The following is a 16,599-nucleotide window of genomic DNA, read 5'->3' on the forward strand; positions in this document are numbered from 1 at the left end:
GATAACAATTAAAGCCCCCTTGTGTCAGCTGTAACTGAAAAGCTATAACAGTGTACTTCATTTAAAAGTAAGCTACTAAGATTTCTATTTATGAAACATGCATTACTCATAGTGAATTAAAAATCTAGCATTATTTCTTATGGATCAAACCTATCCCTCAAAACAATAGTTTTTGGAATATCAATAAGAAAGAAATCTTAGGTTCATATTTTAAGTTTAGTTTTGTCCTTCAGTTATTAAATATAAAGTATTGGGAATAGATTAAAAAAAAAACACATATATATACACATATAAAAACATTACAGAAGTTTATGTTAATAATTACATCTGCAGAAAAGAGATAATAAAACCAGCATCTCCTAAACCTGAATGATAACTTAAATGGATTTTCAGCCATCAAAGCTGAAAAAAAAACATTGTACATAAACAGATGCATAAATCAATGATACAAATTATAAGAATAAAATGCAAAAACATTTTTTTTACAAGAGGCAAAACCAGTATCACCTATATATAGGTCTGACAAATAAAAGTATAAACCTTAATATTAGAAAGGTAAAGGTTATGCATTTTATTTTTCTGTTTCATATACGAGACATTTTATTATTAATAACTAAAAAGTGCATATGTATGTATTTGTGTGTGTGTGTCCATACACACACACACACACACACACACATAAAATGGCAATTTATGGAAACCTGTGTACACATACAAGATAATAAATGAGTATTGAAGGATATTTAGCTAAACAAAGTGCTTATTGTGTTGTTTAGCTAACAACAGCAGAGATGCCAACTATTTCAAATGACTGAGAGCAATGATTGTAGACAGAGCCCTTTATCATTTGCGGCTACTAGGCCTGACCAATGTCCCTAAGCTGTTTATTATTATATTATTATTATAACTATTATTATTTATTACTGCTATAGATTGCTCATTTATGACTGTGTTTTGTGTATTTAATAAATAAATTTTAAAAAATTCTTTCAAAATTATGTCTTATTTAGTTCAGAGTAACAAACATACAGGTAAAACAATATTGAATATGCACAAACAATAAGCAGAAAAAGCCTTTGTGTAAGGACTACTTGATATCATGTTTATGACACTTACTGTAATAGTTTTGCAGCTATTGCAGCATTTGCTTTCAAGAGAATGTCTCTGGATGGTTGGGAATTATAACATTATCCATTTGACTGCATACACATTTTGTGTGTTACAATATTGCTCAAAACTGAGGTGCTCAAGTTTGGTCTGTACTTGCTTTTGTTTTTAGTCACTAAACTAAATATCCTTTCACTGTCAGCATTAGAATGGAAGATTGTAAGAATTCCAAGCATAACCGTACACAGAATGTCATACTTCTGGTTGCCATTTCCATCCTTAACTGTAGACAGCTGAACCCAAAACTTGTCAACATTCAACTGAAGGACAGTTTCTGAGAAAGTATCAATTTGAATGTTCAAATATTGCCCTTCCAACTTGTCAGTAATGTCGTGCTCATGTGTACTGACAAGGACAGGATACCTGTCTGTGAAGAAGTGTAGAGAAGAGAAATCTTTGCTGACTTTCAGTTTTGGATCAGCAACCTCTGCATGAATCAAAAGTTCATCATTTAGAGGGGAAATGTTTCATCATGTAATTTGTAGCTGCAATATAGTATTTCTTGACACTGGTGTAGAAGCTGATCAGGTCCAGGTCCTTTTCATATTTAACAATGTATTCCTTGGCAGCATTTCCACTAGAAACTGCCTCATCAGATTTGTGTAAGGATTCATTGTTGTAGTGAAGTTCAGTGATGTTGCCTTCAAGATATTCTGGCTTGATGTATCTGACAAGTATATTTTTAACTTGTGTAATCAGAGTACTATGTATAATGTGTATGTAAGGTTCTTCTCTTTGCAATATCAAATTGGCTTGCTCAAATAGAGGAATAGCAGACTGAAGAAAAAGACAAAATAACAAGTTCATTTTGTTGTCCAAGAAAACTGTTAACTTATCTAACTTGCTCTGTGCATAACCTTTCTTGGTTACTTCCTTGCTAGCTTTTGTTTTCTTCTCTTTTTTCATTGATTGTCTCTTCTTTAGTTCATGGTCAGACTGCCTAAACATATATTGAGTTATATCAAATGTTTCTTTGTCTGCTTTTGGGAGACTGTTGTCTTGCATCCCTGTGTGGCTGATAGGATGTCTTGACTGTGTTCCTGTGTGGCTGAGAGGATATCCTGACTGTTAAAGTCTTGCTGCCTGACTGAGTTGCACATTTAGATCCTTTTGAATCTAGTTTTTCCTTTTCACAGTGAAAATACTTCTTCAATGGCTTACACATGTCCAATATTCTGTTGAGGCTACCACAAGTGATAGCCATCTTGTGTTAACAGGTTGTAGAATTTTTCTTGTTTCTTTGTCATACAATACTTGCAACTCTTTGAAATGTTGTTTTCTGCTAACACTTTTGTCCAGAAAATAGTAGATATCTATCAATATATCAGAAACTGGGCAGGGCAGTTCTCTGGAAGCTTTCTGGGCAACAATATTCATAAGGTGACAGGCACAGCCCATGAAGTAAATGCTAGGCTGTCGTCTTGAGATGTGTCCTATCACACCTTTATCTATACCAGACATAACTGAGGCAATGTCTGAAGAAAAACTAAGACAGTTTTCCCATGGAATTTTCCTCTTTGTCAGTTTGTGGTCCAAAAGCTTGAAAATATTCTCTCCTGTTGAAGCTTCTTTCCATTCCACCATTGTCAAAAGAGAACAAACAATTTTTCCAAGCAAAAGGTCAAGATATCTTACAACCACTGGATACAGTTTTGAGTCATCCATGTCTGTGGATCCATCTGTGGCTAAACTATAAAAACTGTTAGTAAGTATGCTTGAAATCATTGTATCATCTTCACAACCCAACATTTATACAATGGCTGTAGTTTTGGTTCTAGCACACTCATATTTTTTTGCTATATCAGAGTCTGGGAACATTTTTCTGAATAGGTGTCCTGCATGATCGGCTACAGCTAGGGATAAATTATGAGCAATGACGAATTACGTGAACATCACTTCTGCATTTATGGTTTCATATTCTGAATTCTTACTCATAAATATCGTTACTGCATCATTTTTGTCTCCGCCTCAGCCTTTTGTTGGTGAGATGCCGATTTTGTATGTCTGGAACAATTGTTTATCCCACCATTCGCCACAGAAAAATCGATGTGACAAACTGCACAAAACACATGATTGTCACTGACTTTTGATGCAATGACCAGATATTTTGCACTATACTCTTTCCTAAATTTTTGATTCACAGTTTTAGTCCTTTTAGATTTGCCAGAAACGATACAATCTGGTGAACAAGGCCTCTTTTTCACAATAAAAAAAAATTGCTAATGGTTACCTGATGATTCAGTGTATTCTAAATCATTTTCAGTGAGAATAGTATATTTCATTTCGTACATCAATCAGAGTTAATTTCGTAATTTCTGATTCTCTGTCAGATAACTTACTTTGATCAGAAGTTAATGACAAACCTTATAAATAAACCAGGAAATTATCTTGCAGAAAACAATAGTAAAGTGGCAGTAGTTAAGGTCACATGTTACAAAAATCTCTGAAAATAACAACAAACTATGATCTGATTCACATTTCCTGTAAATTTCATGCAAACATTATAGGAGCTTAAGTTTGTTTTTTTATAGCAAAGCTACATCAGGCTATCTGCTGAGCTCACTGAGAGGAATCAAAGCCTTGATATTAGCATTGTAAATCTGCAGACTCACCACTGTACTAGCAGGGGGCAGGAGCTCAAGTAATAAAGAAAATGAGATATGTGGTCTTCAGAGCAGGATAAAATATCATTTATGGGAAACAAATTTCAACAGCTCTACAGCCAAGTGTGTTGAAATAAAAACAAATAGTTAGCTGAGGTCACACCAAATGGTAACCCCCATATGCAGGGGTATTTGTGTAATGCAAGTTCAGAATCAAGTAAAATGTTTAACTTTTGACAGTTTATTTCAATAACACTTAATTTGTTATTATAAAAGATGGAATGGGAAATAACAAAAAATTAAAAATGCTAATGTTGTAAATAAAAAGACACATCAAAACTGGCTATAAAATATAACAATAAATTCTACTAATTTATAGGAATATGAACCTACCAAAGAAAGGAGAGGATAAAGAAGAAAACCATTAGCATTATAATGTTACGGTCAATCCCACTGTTCGTTGGTAAAAGAGTAGCCCAAGAGTTAGTGGTGGGTGGTGATGACTAGCTGCCCTCCCTCTAGTCTTATACTGCTAAAATTAGGGACGGCTAGCTCAGATATCCCTCGAGTAGTTTTGTGAGAAATTCAAAAAACAAACAAACAAATCTTCTACATATGTATATAATTGACTGTATCAAAAGGTTTCTGTATGTGAATATTTTATTTTTTCTATATTCAACACTTGACATTTTTTTTTTTTTTTTACATTTAATCCTTTTTTATTTTTCAACTACATTTACATTTTTGTTCTTACTTTTATTTCAGGTTAAAGTTTATATGGAAATGTTACCTCAAAATGTCAAATTGTATAAAATGTGATGAACCATTTAACAATTAAACATACTGTGTGATATGTTATTGGTACTTTTCTTTATTATAACATGAAGAGTTTCACCTATTTTAGCCATTAACAACCACTGTATGTTGCTTTAGTCATCATAATCACATTAAGAGAAAATATCTCAAAAGTTATCAAAAGCCATTTTAATTAACTTTTATTACAAGAGATCCAAAAAATGCAACTGATAAATGGAGAAAGGTCATGTTTAAACACTATGACAAATATGCAAATTAATGGTGTCTGTGTTAAAAACAATACATATAAATATTAAAATAAAAGAAAGAATAAAACATAAATGAAAACAAAAAAGTAATCAGAATGACTTTTTCTTTTGCTAGAGACTATGGGAACCAATATTAAAAATTGTAGGAACTGTAGAGTGGGAAGATAATTAAACTTTAAGTCTATATTGCCTGTAAGCTTTAAAAAATAAAATATTTTTGAACACTTTTGTGACATAATCCTAAATCTTTTTAATGCAACTAAAATTCTACAATAGATTATTACAATAAAATATAAAATGTTCACTTTTCAGTTATAACAAATTTTTGAAGAATGCCTGCTAAATATTCTTTAATGAGCACTTCAAAATTTTTGGGAAGTTGTATTGATATAAAAAGTTCTATAACAGAGAACAAGTAAAATGAAGAAATAGAATTAAAAAACTAAAAAGTAATAGACTGCACTACAAGAAAATACCATATTTCTTTCTGGACATAGAAGAATATTACATTAATGAATAGAAAAATAAACATAGTGATATTTTAAACACACTTGGTCATGCATATTTTCAAAACTGGAAATGTAAAGTACTAAGAAGAAAATATATGATTTTCTAGATTTTTAAATCTTTTAAAACTAATGAAAGAAAATATAAAAATAGAGGTTGTAAAGAAAATTTAATAAAACAGAAATACTGGTTTTTAACAATATCGATTGGTTTGACAATAGGAAAATACATCATGAATAAAACTGCTCTTTCACCGACTTTCTCATAAACAGAGTAATACACATCCTGAAATACATCTTTTAATGTTATTTAATAAATTATTGAAGTAACTTTTATTTAGAAACACACTGTGAAGCCCACCACATCGTTCCAGAAAATCATTTTCATGAAAGAAAAGGTACAGTGAAGTAACAAGTTTCTCTAAGATATGTTTTTTGGATGGGAATTTTAAAATTTAAGTTCCCTTGTTGTGACCAAAAACTAATCACTTCTAAGTTGGGTCATAACCTAAATATATATATATACACCAAAGTCACACAGCCATTTTAGGAATTCTTGCTGAAACCACACACACACACATTTGCATAAAAACAATCTCCATTAACTTTGGTGGTTGAGGTAATAAATCTAAATTACCTTTTACTCTCTATAAAATGACTGCAATTGCAACACCAGACTACAACTGTTTCTCCTAAATAGTTTAAACTCATAAAAGCATAAATCTGTTTATACTTAAATTTATTGTTTTAACCCTTTGACTAAGAATCTCACCACACAAGTTGTAAGTTACTCAGGAAAATTTTAAACTTATGTTACTATATAAAATCATATTACATGCAACATGATCACAAACATACCCAGTGAAGAATCATTTTTTCACTATCTCATCTAAGCTACCATAAAAAAGTTTTAATTCTTACATTTCAGTTACTCTTATAATAATAAGTAAAGAATATACCTGAAAAACAAGAAAAATATCACTCATCTATCACCTCTTGTCTTTTGGCTATCTATTGCCAATAGAATTGAAGCCAACTTTGTTGTATTAACAGCACTGGTAAACTATATTATTTACTTGCATAAAGCAGCTAATAACACAGAATAATAACATGTACATTGCAAACAATGTTCTATAACTATCAGAATTTATCCAGCTTTATAACTATGAGATAACAGCATTTAAATATTTCCTTAAACTTTATTGGTGTGACAACCAAGAAAGAAACTTTCAAACTGAAGGCAAAATAAACAACATTTTGTACTAAAAACAAAATAATATAATACACCATTTAACAGGTTAGAATGTTGGCTCTCTATAAGTTATAACTAATACAGTATAAAATGTCAGAGAGAACTATTGCCAGCTTTTGAAAGATATGATGTGACAGGTGAGTGTGGAAAGTGGATCTGATTTCCTAGTTTATGACTTAATAAACAAATAAGATTGAAGGTTATAAAAATTATAATCTTCCTCACTAATTCCTATATTATAATGAGTTATTTACATCAAATTCTGTACTTCTCAAAGGGATGATATATAAATTAAAGAGAGAAGAATTTTGAGATGACTGAAAAACTTTACAAATATTTCCTCACAAAATTAAGAAATTTAAACTTATGTTATTATGATTTCATTAACTAACTATATTTTGTTTATTCATATACAATGACAAATACATAGTTTACTTAAATTCTGAAAGCAACTCTCTAAAAGTTCTCAACATGTACTTTAATCTACCCATAGTGAGAGTTAACTCTGCATAAAAGGATAATAACCAAGAATATAGGATAGATTCTGTTACCTCATGTGTGTATGTGTATAGAGTACAAGAACTCTTCCAACAAACATAGAACAAGCCAAGAATACAAGTGTATATATACATATACACACATCTTTTTAGTGCAAATGTAACCATCTCAACTGTAAATACTGACCATAATAGAAGGGTTATTCAATTGTCGTCAAAATGTTTCAATTTATAATTAAAAAAAAAAAAAACTGATTAGCAATTTACCTAATGTAGAACAATAACAGTCATTTGCTACTTCTAAAAATGCCTAACCAAAACAAATTTATAAAAATATTCAACTATTTCATAATTATGGTCATATGCACTGGTCAATACACCCATCGACAATTAATTATGCTGACTGGATTTTCACTTTAGTGGTGAAAACTATTTTTAAAACAATAAATAATTAAGTTATCTCTAAAAACTTACAAAATGGTAAAGGATAAGCACTTTTAGTAACCATCTGATGCCTATCCAAGTTGTACTAAACTTAACTGAACATAACTTAAATAGACATCAAATGATCACTAAAAGTTTGTCATTTGTTCTAGTACTATAAAGTACAATGATTGTCAACAGGCAATCAAATCAGCACTATAGAAAATTGATACATATCAAAGCTTAAATATTCCTAATTAAACTTAAAAAACATTGTCCATTACCAGTCCTTGTTCATTATCATTAACATTTTTGTTATCACCTCAGTAGATTACGTTGACCACATGACTATCAGAGTTTCCATACTTTAACTTCTCATGTTTCATGTATCTTCAATAAAATTTTCAAGTTTTGAGTAGACAAAAAGCAGAACCTTTAATTAAGTAATTTTAGTAAAAATTTGTCTGTGAATGTTGAAGTTACTGTGTTGACTGCTCTGACTGTATTTTCTTGTTTAGATTAAAAATAGTTTTATCTGAAAATTTTCAAATTTCATATGCATAATCTCTAAAAACTCCTAAATAAATATAAAACTTTTGCAGAAAAACTTCAAATTTTATCTGTTATTTTATTAACTCGAACTCTATATGGTCAGTTAGTTTGACTAACCTTTTTAACCACCATAAAAATTAAAAAATTAAAAAGTGCAATATAAAATGAGTAGTACTTTTCTATTCTGTTTTATATTCACAGCAACTTTTCAAAGTATTTCCCCTGAGAGTTTCTGCATCTAACCTATTCACATCTAGTTCATAAGTTTACTTTACTGTTAGTAGCTGAAGAAAAAAATCTGTCAATCATAAAACAATGAATCATCCCTCCCGCCATTAGACTGTTTACATGACACCATAATACAACATACTATATACTATGCAATTACCAAACACTTCTTGCAGCACTGACTGTAAATCTGACTCAGAGAATACAGTAGAAGAAAATTTATTAGCTTGTTTATTGCACAGTAGTTGAAACAAAAATTGTCTAAAGTAATAAAAGTGAGAGAAAATAATTATGATATCATTCTGTTCAAAGTCTGTGCTAACCCAATAAATCTAGTAGGCATTTGGTGTCATTCTTCTTGAGTGATTGCAATTTAAGAGTAGAGATATACCAAGTATGTAAGCACTTATAAATACATACATATATCCTTACTTTTTACTCATAAATGATTAACTGTTAGTAATTTTATTGTTAGACCATAAAAACAATGAAGAAAAAAATGTACAAAAATGATTTCTAGCAATTATAATAATACCAAACAGGTTTTTACTCACACATCCTATCGATAAGCCTCACTGTAAGTCTCAGTTACTTTTTCAAGTAGAGGGAACAGCAAATTTGTTCTATACACTTAATTTGTGCAAGTTCAATTGAACTAATACTTTGCAACATGCAATAAAGTATTTAAAATATTAATTGACATCCTGGAAAGAGAATTCCTCAGAACAGTGCTCTAAAAATTGCTTCATGTTAATGAGAAATCCATTACAATCTACATTACCATTTTAATTACTAAAAACAAAAAAAAAAATCTAACCTCCAATGCCACCAAATCCTTTGACAAATTGTGATCCTTCCTGAGATCTGTCTGTGATGATTTCCAAAGTGGTACCTAAATCATTAAGAAAAATAAAATAATAAATCATATCTAAAGAATTTCCTGTACAGGTGTGAAAGAAAAATCTTTTTTGTACAGAACAATAATGAAACCAAATCCTATATAACATTCTTATCACAGTCATACTACACTTAATTTGTCACTGTTGTAATTATTACCAGCTTTTAGAATGATAATGTACTTATAATTGTATGCTTTATGACAATAATACATTGAATTTATTCTTAAATTTTAGGGTCTTCAAATATAAGGTATACACCACAATAAACAAAATAATCATATAAATAATTTGCAATTTACAACTTCTTTATCAATTGTGATCAGACACAAAAACAAAAAAAAGCTCAATGAAAAATATAATATACATTAACTTCACAATAATACAAAGCTTTATCCATCTTAGTAACAGTTCAAAGCAATTTTTAAAATTTCCTCTTTCCATTAATGAAAAAAAATTAGAAAAATTATATTTTTCTAGCATAATTTGATTAGTACATTATAAACTACTAAGATTTCTAACTTATTATTATTTATAAATATTACCAAAAGATTTGTAATTGTTGGCTAGCCATTCAAGCAAGGGTATGGAATCAACCAACTCTAATTCAACACCAGTCTGTAAAAGTAAATAAAAACAACTTATTACATCAGTTTTATTTAAAATCCCATTCCACATCAATAAGGAAAAAGTGTCTAACATTATCATAGACTGAAACTTCTATAGTTACTTTAACTTTTATTTATGGAATAAGTCACTGCTCATGTGGGAATCATGAAGGGGCAAATCTGGTAGGTTGCATTTTCAAGTCACTGTATACCATAAGATAAAAATATAATTTGAAAGAATAACTGACAAATAACAGCCTAAACCTACAATACAAATGAAAATGTTTATGAGTTAGGTAACAAAATATACTTTTTTTTTTTTTTTTTTTATAAAAATGCATCCATCTTGGAATCCCACACTATACATTTCAAACAAGGTAATGAAATTCACCTTACAAAACAAGTTTAAACAAATTCCAGTATCAAGTTGCAGAGATCTGAAATTTCTGTGACCAAAAGCAAAAATCTTACTTCTTTATCAACAAAATGTGTTTTATCTTTCTCCTGTTCTGGTGTCAAATGAAGTATCTTCTCCTCTGAAAAAGAAAGAGAATATAAAAATTATATACAACTTCTCTCTGATCAACAATACAATTATTTTAAAAAGATGGAAATATATCACAGTGTATAATATAAAGAAAATACTTAAATTTGATTTAAAGCTTCAAGCTTCAAAATAATTTTGTTAACAAAAGAAGATAAAAAACTCTGATATTTATAATGACTAAACTTTTGACAATTGTTAACCTAAACAATAACAAACACAAGGTATCTTATGACTTACCCTCAGATGCATGATTTTTCAGAACAAATCGATTAATTTCTAAGTTTTCCCAACATATCAATATTTCAACAGATCCCATTTCAAGGGCTTTAAGTGTATCTTCAACACCAAAGCAGTACTTTCCCGTGTCTTGAGATATTTCATCAAAATATCGCCCTAAAAACAAAACAAGTGAACAGAAAACCATATGTATGAAGCAAAAACAGCAGTATTTCAAGGTAATCTACAAAAGTATGAATTTATGACAAAAGTTGAAACATCACACAACTGATGAAACAAAAATTTTGATCATGAAGTTAATGTATTTCAAACTTTAACAGCCAGCAATGAAAAAAAAATCCAAAATGAAAGCTAAAAATATAAGTCTCAAAAGATATCACTTATGCACACAAACAAAAGGCATACTTTATAAGTCACTTTTTCCACTCAAAAGAATTGGATCTATAACATCTCTTTTATGAAAATTATTCATTTTCTTAAAGAACAAAAATGACTTAATGATCTTGGAATTTTACTGATAAAAATATTTATTCTAGTGTTTAGCCTATGGTTTGGATTAAACACATGCTTTATGTATCTTAGTCTTCCAACCATGTGCTTTAATATTAGTATTATTTTATGTTATATCAAAAAAGTATAACTTGACAAATAGTGAACATGGCAAGATTACTTGTACCCTGTCTGAATGAAACACAACTAAGAGTAAATGATTTTACACTGATACCAAACAAACACTAAATTACATTCTTAGTGTTAATGGCATAGAACCAAACATTTATATTTATTATTAGACATATTATAATCAAGTTACAAGGAAAACCTTGAAAGTTTACACAGTATTAAAATAAATTAACATACTACAATAGTCTTGCATGCTAAAAGCTGTTTTGTTTTTTTGTGATAGTGAATAAATATTTGATGTTGGTGTGTGGCTTTTTTTTTTTTAAGGAGTAATTAAAGTAAACCTAGATAAGTATATGTATTGTCTTAATCTCATTTAAAACTCATAAAGAATTAGATCAGCTGCTATTGCTTGTTATTATAGTCAAATATGAAAAGTTTAATTTCATTATTGGAAAATTTACAGCATAAAGTACTGAATTAGTAATGTACTTAATGAATGCAGAATAGTTTAACTGCATTGAATAAAATATCAAACTGAAAAACAAAGTCCTATGGAATATCAGGTTATCCATTCTGAATATCTTTATACCATTTTAACTAATTTTTAGGCTAAATGTACACTATTACATTTCTATAAGATGGTTGTTACACAGTATGTGTTGCTTGCATATAAAGATATCTGTACTTCCATACTGGAACAAATTACTTCAATTTTCAAAATTCCAAATTCATAATTTTATTTCAAATATAAACACACAATAAACAAGATCAATGTTGATGCTTTCAAATTAACATTCAAAACTATCTATAAAATGTAATGTAACTAAGTTTAACACATAAAGTACAAAACTGACTTTTTGTTGAAAAACAATTACAACTTGGTTCAAATTATTATATTTTAAGAAATTGCAGCCTTTGTACAACTAGCATTGGGTTTAATATCAAATGAAGTTAAAAATTAATAAGCAGTATAAAGACAAGTAAAAATACATTTTGCAATTTCAATAAAACGCCAGTAATTTTTAGTAAGTGGTCCATGGTGACATAATGAATGACTAAGAAAAGAGATGTGAAACATGGATTTACATAAGAATATATATTTTTGATTTAATATTGTACAGTAAGGTGACTAAATTGTATTAAAATGATTTTTAATATGCAAATTATCAAGTCACGTGACAACCAATGCCGATATAAAGATGAAATTGGATGGTATATCAGAACTGTATTCTAATGTTGTTTAGTATTTTAAAGACTGTGTGATATCATTAAAAGTTGACTCTTTTTGGGAAGGATATACAACAACTTTTTGACAAAAAATTTTCATGTACTCAAATCATAAAGGTGTATTCAGATTGAGAAGTAATTTGATAAAATCTATAAATTATATCAATTTTTTATTGTTATTATTATTATACACACACATACAATGGAAATGAGGGATGATAAACAGACCACAAAAACCAATCTACATTACTTTCTGATATTGTATTGGTTTAAACGTATTAACCGAATGACTGGTAGTAATGTTCATAACAAAATGTTTAGTTTAATGGAGTGACTTTGTAAAAACATAGTTCCATAAATCTCCGAGTGAAAAGGAAAAGTAAACTGGTCTATTTAAAGAATTTTACATCTAAATATTATGATAACAAGATTAGTAAGGTTTACCAATTAGTTTTTTCTCCTGAATAAATTTTACATTAGCAAGTACTTCTGCAGAAAGTTCAATAGCCTGGTTAAATCCATTTTCTCCTCCATAGGATACATCCACAAGCTTTAAAACCTTCGCTTGAAGTCTCTGTGCAAAGAAATATTAATGTTTTTCAACATTAAATCAAACAAAAATATTTCATTTTTTATTTTATTTTTTACTTGTGGCACAGAATATTTAACATAGCAATTTACACTGAAGAATAAATAGTACGGTTAAGTTTCAAGGCTCACTATGCATTTTATAACAAAACACTTTTACTGATAATTAGGTAATTATAAAATGTTTCACCAAATTTGTGAACTTCCTAACACTATTGATAACCATAACTTAAAACATAAACCTATGTCACCTTTCAAAATGCAAAAATGTCATTAAACAATGTTAATTCAATAATATATATTATTTTAAAAGAAAATTAATATAATCCAGATTAACCCTCACTCTTTTCAAGTGACTATGGTGAACGTGAATCAAATCCCTAAACACGTATCTATTTTCGGACACCAACTATAACAATTTACCAGATTATCTTAACTTCATATACACATTACTTATGAGTGATTAACCCTTTCATGATGGGCAGGGTACAATATATACAAGTTAAATATTTATACGTTGATTTTTGATGCAGTATGTATACTTTCACAAATTTTGGTAGACTTTTAGTAATGATTGCAAGTATTTTGTACACAAGAAAATCAGATTATATAATAAAGAATTTTAACTACAGATTTTTTGTGAAACTACCGAGCCTGTTTCATTACTAGTCTGACTATGAAATGATTTTCATTTTACGATTAAATACTATTCTTTATCTCAAAAAATCTCAAATATTATTTATGTATTTTATAAACCTCCTAAAGGCATTTCAAATATTTGTTTTTAGTAAAACTTTATATTTTATACTTATATTCAAGAATGAATAGAAACTATAACATGAAAACATAATTTTTATATATGTATATACTGAGGTTTCAGCTGAGCCTGGCTAATGTTACAAAAGATGCACTGACATGGCATATGTGCACTTGTGTTACCATATTCAGTAATATAAAATTGACCCTTAATCTTTACAATGTGATCTGTCTTGGCTGTGCTCCAGTAGACTAGTACTTGGTAAAATACAGTCACATTTCAGTTACATTATATATGTATATAAATTATTACTATTTATATGCAAGTTTTTAAACTTATTTATCATAAAACATAGAACAGTAAATAAATAATATAGCAAACAGTTATACCTTCTAGTTATAACTTTTGTACTCATTTGCTGTTTACTGTGGGTTGCCAAGTTTTTTCAAATATTGAATGTGGAGGATATGAAACAACATAATTGTTTTTAATGTTTTATATTTACAATTGAAATAAACAAAAAATCATAAATAACTATATAAATACCATAAAATGCTACTACAATTTATCAAGCTTAACAACTAATTTGTATTTTATCTTAAAAAATATCTAATTTCTAGCAGAATAAAGACACAACCTACCTATATGAAATCTTGGTTCAAATGAATGTGGTGGCTTTCTAGCCACTAAGGGTTCATTCTTAGCCTTCAACTGATTATTCACATTATGTATACAGGTGTAAAAAGGTGAGTGAGACCTTTGTGTTTGATTCAGTAAACAAACAATATCTCAACAAATAGAAAATACAGGATGTTCTTACCTTATAAATAGTGGCAATTTGAATTCCTAATTCCAATGAAACTATAGACCTCATATTTGAACATCACAAACACAATTTGAACAAATGCTGTATTCAACATACAACACACACAAAAATTATATATATATATATATATATAAAAATGGCTTGTTTGGGTTGAGAAAATTTTTTTATGTAGATATGTTCTTTTAATATTTACTCCTCAATTAAGAAATTAACTCATATATAATATAAAACATGAATTTGATATCAAACTTATTGACATAAGTTCACAAAATAGTAGTTCAATAAAATTTTGAATCCAAGTCAACAAATGCAATGACATGGCCTTTAACCCTTGACCACTTGTGACTGGGTTAAGACACTTTTCACTAACAACAAAATAATTACAAGATTACACCTCTTGGTTACTGATGGAAAAATACTGCAAGTATAAAAAACAGCATCTACCTCTTGCATAAGTTACAAGAGAAGGATGAAATAAAACTTTCAACGAAATATATCTAGTAATAAATAACTTACAGGATCAAACATGTCAGATTGACTGAGTTCTGTTTTAAAGTCAGCTGATCCTGCTAGAATTAGGCCTGCAATATTAGGCTTATCATTTGTGATGAACAACTGTGTTGCTACTTCTGCTACTTTTCGTACATAGTTGTGTCTTTTTTCCATTCTTAATCTAGCAAATCGAAGTGCTGACTGTCCACCACGGCCTAAAGTAAAGAAACAATAAAATAAAAAAGTGAATTGGCTAACATTTTTAGCTCAAAACTTACAATAAATTAGTTACAATTCAGCTATACTTGCTTATCAACATAACTGAATATAACTTTCAGCTTCTATTTTTATTAAAGATATTATACTAAAGCAATGATTCTTCATTTACTTTATAATTACATAATACAGTTCAGTGAAATATTACTGTATGTGGTTCATAAAGATAATATGGTCAACACTGCTTGCACATACATATTTTTGTAAACATTTCCAGCATATTACAAAATGTTCCATACTACAAATATTTTCATGTAATTACAATATATAATAACTAGATTAAGGTATCTTAAAACAATACTCAAAGAAGTTGAATTGATATGCTAATGTTACAAGTTTTCTTACTTGAAAACGTATTTCTGATACATACTCACCTCTATACAAATAATAACTTGATCCCCTGTACATCTGTCTATACATTTTCATACCAAATAACCTTGAGCTAACTACCACCTAAAAATTACATTTAACATGAACTGTGCAAGTGCATGATCTCATCATAATGTGACAATAGCCATCCACTAATAGGAAAGCAAAAATCTTCATACTCAACAACCCTCCCTAAGCACATTCACTCACATTAACTTTCTTGTCAGACAAGACAAAAAAGTACCCTGGAAGTGAGGAAAAAGGGGGATTATTTATCAAAAATATAAGAAAATGTTAATTTCCAAGGTAATACTTCACCTTTATACACAGAATAACGAGAATCTTACAGTGGAATGATGGAGGAGCCAATTAAACCTAGATAAACTTCCTTTGTAAAACACCCACAGGTAAAGCCCATGGAGTGTGACACTTGATGGCAAAGGATCAACTAAAGTAGATATGGGAGAGACTGCATCTAGTTTCAACTATGGTATACTTTCTGCTCAGAAGGAAGCTGAGTGGTTGATTGGTTGGTTTGGTGTTTTATGGTGCAAAGCAACTAGGCTATCTGTGCCAAACATCCAGTAAAAAGTTAAAGTAAAATTATTAAAAAGAAACCAAGGTAAAACAAAACAAAGTTTAATTTTTGAATTAAAAACATAAATAGCATTAAATCCAATTTTTACATCTAGTTTACAGCAGTAAGAGAAAAACTCTAGTAACAGAAATTGTAAAGGACTTTCTGTAGCATAATTTTAATTATCATAACTTGCCAGGATGACTAACGGGTAAGTTCAAAAATCAGCATAAGTCTCCTGAAATTTGGCCCTTCCCCTCCTGGTTTCAAATTATTTGATGTT

At 29.2% G+C, this 16,599-nt stretch overlaps 1 protein-coding gene across 8 annotated transcripts in view; it reads right to left on the reverse strand.

The window, feature by feature from the left end:
* Positions 1-16,599, reverse strand: part of LOC143253946 (eukaryotic peptide chain release factor subunit 1) — a 67,056-nt gene that overhangs the window by 21,767 nt on the left and 28,690 nt on the right. For all 8 annotated transcript variants that reach the window (XR_013029907.1, XR_013029906.1, XR_013029905.1 and 5 more), the window contains exons 6-11: positions 15,119-15,309; positions 12,876-13,005; positions 10,581-10,736; positions 10,268-10,332; positions 9,734-9,806; positions 9,110-9,184 (exon numbers count right to left, since the gene is read on the reverse strand). Coding sequence is in view for 5 of the 8 variants with exons in the window: in XM_076508618.1 (XP_076364733.1) it covers positions 9,110-9,184; positions 9,734-9,806; positions 10,268-10,332; positions 10,581-10,736; positions 12,876-13,005; positions 15,119-15,309 (690 nt within the window). In the remaining 3 variants the exon portion in view is untranslated. The remainder of the gene's footprint in view (positions 1-9,109; positions 9,185-9,733; positions 9,807-10,267; positions 10,333-10,580; positions 10,737-12,875; positions 13,006-15,118; positions 15,310-16,599) is intronic.

This window comes from Tachypleus tridentatus, chromosome 1 (assembly GCF_004210375.1).
Source record: "Tachypleus tridentatus isolate NWPU-2018 chromosome 1, ASM421037v1, whole genome shotgun sequence".
In the NCBI taxonomy this organism is placed as follows: domain Eukaryota; kingdom Metazoa; phylum Arthropoda; class Merostomata; order Xiphosura; family Limulidae; genus Tachypleus; species Tachypleus tridentatus.